Source organism: Eufriesea mexicana, unplaced genomic scaffold (assembly GCF_001483705.2).
Source record: "Eufriesea mexicana isolate 0111107269 unplaced genomic scaffold, ASM148370v2 scaffold2665, whole genome shotgun sequence".
Classification (NCBI taxonomy): Eukaryota; Metazoa; Arthropoda; class Insecta; order Hymenoptera; family Apidae; genus Eufriesea; species Eufriesea mexicana.
The window spans coordinates 234,695-245,297 of record NW_016910743.1 but is presented as its reverse complement, the minus strand read 5'-3'; the positions used below and the strand labels follow the sequence as shown (position 1 = coordinate 245,297).

The window sequence follows — 10,603 nt, the reverse complement described above, 5'->3', positions numbered from 1 at the left end:
TGCACAACGTTTCGGCTATTGTGCCTCTGCCGAGAATACCTCTCTGTTCGGTTCCTCGAGTCGGTCCTCGAGAAGGAACGCGGTGTTCCAGCCTGGGAATAAGGGACGCCGGTTTCTGGCCACCTGCCCAACTACGCGAATCCGATATCTCGTCGATCCAGACCTCTATCCACAATTTAGACAGGTAGGTGGCACCGCGCGGATTTTCCATCTATCTCGGCCGAGTGCACGATTATGTGATTGTTCCGCGTTCCACGGGGTAAAACAAACGTTTGAGTGCCATTTTAACGGTAACTTGGCAAAAAGTGCGCACCTTTTATTTGTTTCAATGTTACATTTTTTTTAATACTAAACGTGGGGCTGATTCGTCTTGACGATAACTCGTGGACAATTCGAACGTACGAGCTACGTGACGATGATCATGAAAGTGGTTCAGATCGATGACGATGATAGAATATTAATTTGGGAAATATCAGAGTTGGATTATTTAAAATGAAATGGATCTATAAAATAATAAAATGGATCTATAAAAATGAAATCGGTGTCTCGTCGAATTGGACATAGCACAGGAAAGAGTTAATGCTTCGTTGTGTTCCTTAGTTGGCACGTTGAACTGCCACTTGGGCCTTTTCGTTCGTTTCACTGAACGGTACGAGCGCGAAAACTATGTCGGGAACAAACTATTATGTAGGAAACAAAGTATGCAGGCATACCGTGTCACTCGCGTGTCATTTTCGCGTAATTTGGCAACGTGTTCTCGCAGAAACGGTGGAACAATCGTTTCCACGATGCGAATATCGCCGAGGTGACGATCGACGTGTCTAACTTCGAATTCAGGGGACTCGTGGATTAAAGAATCTAAAAATGACGCGATGCATTCTCGGTGAATTTTTGGAATTGCTTCGTTGCTTCGTAGAATAAAATAATTTATTTTCGAACTCGCCTGTATCATCCGGGTGATGATCAGTCTCCGGGAACGTTTTACGAAATTACACACCCGGACGAAAAAGTCAGCCGTCAGGGAATAAATTGAATAACGCGAAGATAATATCGAAGGTGGAAAAAATGTATCATCCGGGTGATGATCAGTCTCCGGGAACGTTTTACGAAATTACACACCCGGACGAAAAACGTCAGCCGTCAGGGAATAAATTGAATAACGCGAAGATAATATCGAAGGTGGAAAAAGAATGGAATACCAGTGTCACGCGAAGGTTCACTTTCACGTGACAAATACCTGACGATTACCCCTCATTGGCAGGGATCAAAAGTGTTCAACGGCTTCCTGCTCTTAAATCACAGGCTTGCTAGCACCACCTCCTCGGTGCAACCCTGTTGGCATGGAAAATAAGCGTACAGCGACACAGTGTATAGGAATTGTCGTTAATTCCACGTTATAAGATCTCCATAGAGCGATCGGAGAACAGGTCGAACGGGTTGAAAAGCGGGGAAAAATGCTCGTGACAAACTGTCTTCGTAAATAGACACAAATAGAACGCGAGGTCTGGTCGCGTTAGCTTGGAAACACTAATTTCCCCTTTTCTCGTAACAAGCCCAAACTATCCGTCTAGCAGAGCCGACAGATGAGCTGATCCTAGGTGTTCTCTCCGTTTACAGCTAGAGATCGAGAAACAGGTGGAGCGGTACGATGACGAGACTCATCACGACGTTGCTGCTGCTGCAGGCTATCGCGAGGTTCGGTCGCGTGGCAGCCGCAGAGTCCACGCATGCGGCTGACCAGCCAGTCCCTTCTGCGGTCCCATCGGGACTTTCTGGGCCAGATTACACGGGGCCATCCGCCGGTTCCGACGAGTGCGACCCAGAAATGGTCGGCTTCGAGCTGGTGACCGGGTACGTGTACACCGCGCCCACGAACATGCTGGAGTCCATACCGGGAACTCTGATGCTCACCGATTGCTTGGAGACCTGTCAGGCGAACGACTCCTGCCAGGCGGTGAACTACGAGACTGGCCTGTGCGTTCTGTTCAGCTCGAACGCCGACAGCAACCCAGGTAAGATTGAATCGTTATCGTATTCGCGCGTGGATGCCTAGGGACCCGATCCTAGCGATATACAGGCTAGAAACGTCCACGGGTCAAAAGACCCTGGACTCTCTCGGCTGTTCAGCGGCGATCAGTCTTTCTCCCGATTCGTCGACGTTGAACGGTGCCACGCATCCACCGGTCCTACATATATGTATGTTCCTGGTCCCGAATAAGGGGATTCCATGAAGCGTGCAAGCGTACCGCGGAATGATTAAATGCCTGGGACGATGGATAAAATAGACGTGTGTCGTTTTCACCGTCCTCCCTCCGCCATCGCGACTCTTATGCGGCACGTGAGTCGCCTGTCTGAAAGCGTAACGGGTTCGATACGATATTCGGACGGTGCAACGGCTATTTGCTTGTCCGATCGCCGAAGAAAGTATGCATCGAGAAGGTCGGTTCGAGATCGAGGTCAACGTGCAAGCCGACCACTCGCGCGTTATCAAATCGAGGTTCCATTTACCATACATTTCCGCGAAGGTTATCTCCGTCTTCCTTCCAATCGCCTTTTCTATTTTTTAAATACTGTACCACGGTGGGCGTGTACGTCCGTGCAAGTTTATATATAATTGGCTGATTTAACGTGAGCTGGGTTCCGTTCGATGAGACGGTTCGATAGCAGCTCAGCAGAGATGTAGCAACTGTTGCATGGTTGTTTATTTCAACAGCTTCAGTCCCACAGGCTTTTAACCCTTCGACTGCCACGCAGAAATTACGTTTCCCTTAGGATGCCACGAGAGTGCACACCGGTAGATGCAAGATTCGTTTTATTTCTTTGATCGATGTTCTAATGAAAATTTTTAATCGTTCAATGGGGCACTTTTTACTTCAAAGTACCTTCTAATTAGCGGTTATATTCGAAATTCGTTAAGTGTCAATTTTCATTCAACGTAGTTCAATGTAGTTCGAGCAGTCCAAGCGCTCTGGTCACCAATGACCACCGTGGCCGGTCATATATGACTAACGTGGCAGTCAAAGTATTAACCACTTGCACTCGTATGTCACCACATAGTCGTTATCCTATATTTCATTATTATACATATATTAAATTCCTGTATTTTTCTAATTTTCTTTTACCAAAACCGACGAGTTAAATTGCAATATCTTCCCATGAAAATGTTTCCATTTTCATCGAATATGAAAAATTCCGAGTTATATAAATTATATAAATAGCTTCTTAAATATAAATACGAGTAAAAAGGGTTAAAAGCACACGGTCGAAAAACCCCGAACAGCGCGATAGCGTTTGTTTAATTTTATGTCAAAAAATCTCAAAGGGCGTGATAGGACTTCCTGTAATTTATTTTTCACAAAAATAATATAATATATGCTAGGTAACGTGATTGTGCTTTTCTTTGCCACTTGGACAGTCAGTGATAGCACCGTCAGTTGTCCATAGGCTCGAAATGTACTGGGACTCTTCGACACAAAATCTGAAATCGAGTTGCTTGGGACTCAAACGGTTAACACTTTGACTATGCCACGTTGGTCATGTATGACCGACCACGGTTTCTCCTGTGACGCCATGGTGTCATTGGTGACCGGAGAACTTAAACTCCTCACAATTCTAAAAATTGAATGAAAATTGACAGTTGGTCGACTGTCAACCGCCACCAAGGCGCCACCAGTGGTCACCCTTGATCGCTAATAAGATAAACGCTTCATTGGCCAAGAATATTCTCTTACATCACCAATTTACTATTACTTTTCCATTATAAGCTTCGAATAATAAAAATACCCTCGTGACAGTGGCAGTCAAAGGGTTAATATCGAAATTTCTGATTTAAAGACCAATTAGGTCTTGGGATCAGGAACTTGTCGGAGGAAGTCGAGTTACATCGCGTAAGTAGAAATTTGGGGTACTTGACTGGGATTGAAGATCGTCCAGTGCAGATCAGACAGAGATTTTTGTCTTCTTACGTGATAAGAGGATAGCTGAGAGAAGTTGAACATTTAGAAATAGGAATTTTACTCGGTACCGACTCAGAAATGGAAGATGTTCTAATTAATATTTCTTCATGCTCGGAAGTTACATTTCTCGAGTCAGAAGTTAGGTAAAAGTGTCACTGTAGTCTGAGGACCATACAATATGGATATCGTGAAATTATTTTCCCGAAGTTTAGTTTTCCAATTAGCAGATATATTCCCTGAACATAAGTTCACTCAGATCAATCATGTTAGAAATTTATTATATAAATTTAAATTCGTCAAATATTAAAATATTATAAATTTAAATTCGTAATTATTGATCGAGCATAGGGATTATGTATGTACCAGAAATAATTTTAGATCGATTATGAAATAAACAATTTCTCAATTAACATTTTTCTATATACCCAGTTTTCTTAAATAGAAATTTAGGTTGTTTAACAATGAAACATGAAATACGAGAAGGAAGAACATTTCAATTAGCACCTATGTTATCAGAAACTCACTGAAAAAGATCAATTTAAATTTTTATAATCAAAAATTTCGTCTGTTTAACCGGGTATAGGAGCCATATAATGGTCCAAGTGAAACTTTTAATTAATAGTGAAGCTCAAATTCTCCCAATCATCTGACCAGGTCAACGGAAGTTAAATAAAAGAAGTTTTTACAGCTTTCTAAATAGAAATATGAGTTGTTTGACAGGGTACAGGGATCATGTGGCATACATCTGACTAAAATAGCGTTTGACAGAATCAATAGTTTCTAATTAGCTCGAGTATGGTAAAATTAGTAATTACACAACGGTGTAGGTGTTGAGACTGCATATACGTGTCTTTCATAGGCTAAAGTTTGTGTTATAATAGTGGTTGATCCAGGGAGCAAGACACTATGATCCCTGATCGAAAGAATTTGGAACAAAGTGTTCAGTGAATATACAGTTTAACCGTGTTACGCGTTTGATAGAATTTTTTGATTCGCATTTGTTTCTGGCTTTTTTTCTCTCTGTTTCCGTGTATACGTATATTCGGTCGTTATTAATCGTCCATTTCGCGGATTATACGTGGAGGTGCAGCGTAATCCATGTTTGTCGATAGAATCGCAATATCCCACGTATCGATTTTGTACGTGCTGAAAAATTCGCAAGTTTTTCAGTCCCAGCTAACAATGAAAAGCATCCTCGTTTCCTAAAATATCCATGACGCGTCGGGTTTCAAATGAATTTTCTGCTGTCTTTTGTTCCACGTCTCAAAAGAATTTTTATTCTCTGATATAATACGCGAGTTTGACAAATATTTACTCGAAAAATATCTTCGATTGCTTTTTCAAATAATGATTAAACGATATATTAATTAAATAAATATATTGTCTATAAATGAAAATAAAATATAAAGAAATTCAACGAGTCATGTGAATAATGGAAATTATAGTTTAGCAGTATTAAAAATTGTAGTAGTCTATTTTGAAAGAGAATTTACTTTCTCTGTTGTAAATTATTTCTAAATTGTTTTATCCTAGTTTAATATTTTAGTTAAATTACAGCTAATATTAAATGAAATTAGGGACTTTTTAATACTTATTAGTTAATATGTTTTGACTAACTGAAGAGTATTTGGAAGCGTTGGTTATCAGCTAAAATAGCTATTTTGCATAGCAGCGTTTTCAGTATAAAATTCAATCTTGTTATGTAAAGTTTTATATGCTTCAAGTTATAATGACAGACATTACCTTGTTATCTTCTTAGATTAGTCAACGCTTTAACTGCCACGTATTTTGACTCCTTAATAGCTTTTGACAACTTTTACGCGGTTATTACAAACTTCGTTACTGCAAAAATAGCCTAATTTTAATCATTGCAGTTTGTTGGAGAATGGCACACGTTATAACAAAATTATTTATTTATAGAAGTTACGAAACAATTATAAGCATCCTAAGGAAATTAGTATCATCAAAATTATAATTAACTCGTCCTTAAATTGGAATGTATCTAAATACCTAGACAAATCAGAATTAATTTTTCTATAAGCCAGAATGCCATTACAAGCCTTTAAATTCTTATTTAAATTTACTAAATACCAAGTAACGATGCAAACCAATTAAACGGAAAATTAAATAGGAAAAGTGTCACATGAATATTATTATTAAAAGATACAAATTTAAGGATAGTAAAAATTTACCATTTCGAATTAAATTTATCAAATAGTTACAAATAATCCAAATCGAACAGAAATAAAAATTAAATAATAATTTAAACCTTTGGACTCGACGATTTTTTGGCTAAAGAAAAGTAGGGGTTCAAAGATTTTCTGCTATGAAGCTGGCGATATTTCTTTCAATAATAAATAAGAAATCGTATAATAATTAATCCGTAGAATTATTTGATTTCGATAGCTCGCACACCGTTATATTATCTTAAATTTGACATATTAATTAATATCGATCTTCGAAATTTTATCTAATGATGACTGACGGTCACCTCTCCACTGCAAAGAGTTAATACAAAATTCCTTTCTGAAAAATGAAATTAACAAAATAGACATTAAATTCGTGTAAAAATTAAACGAGAACTTAGTAAGAAGTGAAAACTGAATAAAAAGTAAAGGAAGATTGAAACAAAATGAAAATAAAACTTGAATAAAATATTAACCACGCAAAAATACTAAAAAATTGCCGGAAAATTTCAATTTCTACCCTGGAAAGTGCCCATAGCCTGGAAATTCCAGGACAGAAAAGCTATTTGTATTACTCATTCGCTTGAACGAACACCCTCGAGTCACGACCACCCTCGACCTATAGATACCTTCGCGTTTAAGCACTCGACAACCGCAAAATGGTATTGCTTAGGAGCTTCAGCCAACTCGAGACACTTGCACCAAGCGAATGTCGCGATTTGAAATCGTTTGATTGAGCCAGGTCTCTCGAAAATCACCTTACGTGCCATCTGTCTTCGATTCGCCTCGATCTTATTTAAATTCTTGCAAAGTACGAGGCAACGTTCGCACCTGCGGCACGGTTGATTTTTCTACAAAACGCCCGAGCGAAATATCGAGAGCCAGTCGAAGGAGATTTGTCAAGCACTCCTCGACCTACTGCACCGTGTCGTCTCGAAGCGTCGAAGCGAAGACAGTTTTAAGCCATTCCAGCGAGGACCGCCTCCCGGATTACGTGTTAAAGTTTCACCCTGTAGTCGCTCATTTTTACCTTCCCTCTCTGCTCCTCTCTGCCTCTCGCTCTCTCTTTCTCTCTATCTTTGCCTTTTTCTCTCTAGTCCCGTTTGAACGGGTTTTTCGCGTGAAAAAAGCCGGCAGCGCGAATTTCCGCGCTACGCCGTCGATTCGCGCGTCGATTGCGCGTTGTGCACGGTTTCAAAAAGCGAAAGAAAACATCGGAGTGCCGATGCGGGAGAGAGAGGGAAAAAATAAAAAAGGAAAAACCCGGCAGAATATTATTTTCGCGACTACTCTCCAGTGGATGAAACTGAAGCTGAAATGCTTTAAAATATCCTAGAAAAACGAGCGGCAAAAATCTCGAATCGAAATTCGTCGTGCGTGCAAAGAATTATTAGATTATCGCAGGGGGCTGGGTTTTCAGTGCGGAGTAAGTTTTCAGATTCCTTGGAGGTGGTGCTGGACTTTAGATTCAGAGTTGGGATTCTGGAGTTTTAAAATATTACATCTTTTAGATTCTATAATTCAATTTTTTTATCATTTTATAATTTTGTATATAGTGCAAATTTTGTAATTTTATATGCCTGCGATTCTATAAATTTGTATTTCTATAATTCTATAATTCTATGTCGATGGATTTTCGATTCAGAGTTGGGAATCTGTCGTTTTAAAATATCACATATTCCCAAATCTATAATTTCATTTTTTTATAATTTTATAATTCTGTAATTCTACGATTTCTTGCACAGTCCAAATTTTGTAATTTTATACGTATGCGATTCTATAATTTTATATTTCTATAATTCTATAATTCTATAATTCCATGATTATACGATTTTGTAATTTCGTAATTCTATAAATTTCTAATTCTGTAATTTCATAATTTTGTGTAGAATTAAAATTTTGTAATTTTATATGTAAATTCTGCAATTTGTAATCCTATAATTCGACAATTCTGTAATTATATAATTCTACAAATGCACAATTCTATAATTCTACAATGCTTCTGCAATTCTACAAATCTATGATTCTATAATACGAGATGTAATTTAGAAATTTATGATTAGAATTTTATTCGTATAAACGAAAATTCACATTTATCAGAATTTTGTTATATTAATGAAATATGACAGAATAGCAAAGAGAGATAAAATTCAAAAAACATCGGCAAAATAATACGTAACTTTCCAATCACACGAAATTACAAATAATTAAAAATAATATTTGATCCCTGTTAATGGGACCTAATTCAACTATTTGCGTGAACAGCAACTACTTAAGTCGTGGCACACAGTCAAGAGCAATATTTTACAATGACAGTGCAAAATCTGCACTTAGAAAATTCTAATCGAAGCAGATACGCTTTATCCACTTGCGTCACTTTCCATTATCGCGTTTACTCCGACATAATTAACGGAAATATTTTCGAACGTTCGTAAAAAGAAAAATTCTGCGAGCAATAAATCAAATTGAACACGCTCACAGGGTAAGCGAAATCAAACAAATAGCTTCCATCCTTTCGACATCCATTCTAGCTACTCAAGCGAAGAGTGATCGGCGTTTGAGGTATGCGTAACACTTCCCAATTGAGTTCAGAAGATTAAGCATAGACAACATGGCATAAACGTAGAAATCGAGGTGCAAATAATATTTATATGGTGAATAATATAATAACATAATAATTTTACATAAATGGAAAGCAGGATTATATTATAATAATTTTACTTCGCTGATTTTTAATAATATAAAAACATAAAAAATAAAGATAAATAAATAAAGAAGATAAATGAAGGTAAATTAAAGATAAAAATAAATAAGAATTCAAGAGAATTGAAAGTCATAGAAATATTTTCTTATCTTTCTGCATATTTTTAATTTTAGTGTCATATTATGCATATTACACATACATGATTACAAGAGAATTCGATAAATCTCAATTAAACGAAATTCAGCAAATTGAACAAATTTAACAATTCCGTGCAATTCGATGATTTTCATAAGAGCACTAGAAGATAAACGAGGAGGATAAAATAAATGGGGCGAAGAGGATAAAGGGAATGTATGTTAAGAGATACTGTATATAGTACAGTATAGAATTCATTTGCAAGTACCGTATGGTATTTTATCTTTGTTGCTTTCCAAGCACCACTGATTTAACGATGGTATTAAGAAACAACAAAGAATCAAAAAAAGATAAAATGGAACAAAGAATTTCCGTACCAAATACGATTTCAAATTGATGAACATGATACCAGATGTTAATGAACGAGATACCAAGGAATTAATATACACATGCAACATATAACTCCTATAGAGCTAACAGCTATCTATCATCAAGGATTCGAGCTAGGAATACATTACAAAATGGCTTATGAATACATGGAATGGTCGATATTTATTCTCGCTTCGTGTTATGCAAACTAAATGTATACTAAATTCGTGATAAATCTCGCGTTATTATAATAAGCGTTATATTCTTCGTGTTATGCAAACTAAATGTATACTAAATTCGTGATAAATCTCGCGTTATTATAATAAGCATTACATTGAATCATTTAATAAAAATCTAAATCAAATTTATTGCAATTTTGTATCAAATTTTTACAGAGCATGTAATAAACCAATACCAAATACATATTAGCCTAATACAAAGTCTATAATAAATTTATACCGAATGTATAAAAAATCAATGAGAAATTTATGGTAAAATATAAAGTTTGTAATAAATGTATACTAAATTTCTGATAAATCTCGCGATATTGTAATAAGCGTTACAATGAATCATTTAATAAAAATCTAAATCAAATTTATTGCAATTTTGTATCCAATTTTTACAGAGCATGTAATAAACCAATATCAAACACATATTAGCCTAATACAAAGTCTATAATAAATTTATACTGAATGTATAAAAAATCAATGAGAAATTTATGGTAAAATATAAAGTTTGTAATAAATGTATACTAAATTTCTGATAAATCTCGCGATATTATAATAAGCATTACTATGAATCATTTAATAAAAATCTAGATCAAGTTTATTATAATTTTATATCCAATATTTACAGCATATGCAATATTAGCATATGCAAAGTCTGTAATAAATTTATACCGAATCTATAACAAATCATTGAGAAATTTGTGGTAAAATACAGAGTTTATAATAAATGTATACTAAATTTGTGTTAAATTTATACGGAATCTATAACAAGCTTATAATATGTATAAATTTATAGAAAATTTGAACAAGACCTATAACAAATTTACACTAAACCTATTCCAAATATATAATAAATCTCTACTAAATCTATTCTAAACCTGTAATAAATCTACGCTAAACCTGCTTGCAATCCACCCTAAATTCATCCTAAATCTACACTCGCTTTACCAAAAACCCATTTAGAGTCAACATAAAACAACCCTAATCCCCGAAATCCGCGACACCTGTCCTATCATCAGCCTACTC

The 10,603-nt window shown here is 36.3% G+C and overlaps 1 protein-coding gene across 1 annotated transcript in view; it reads left to right on the top strand.

The window, feature by feature from the left end:
* Window positions 1-1,648: 1,648 nt before the first annotated feature.
* neo (ZP and PAN domain-containing protein neyo) overlaps window positions 1,649-10,603 on the top strand; it is a 161,946-nt gene continuing 152,991 nt past the window's right edge. The window contains exon 1 of the mRNA XM_017904122.1: window positions 1,649-2,012. Coding sequence (XP_017759611.1) covers window positions 1,649-2,012 — 364 coding nt within the window. The remainder of the gene's footprint in view (window positions 2,013-10,603) is intronic.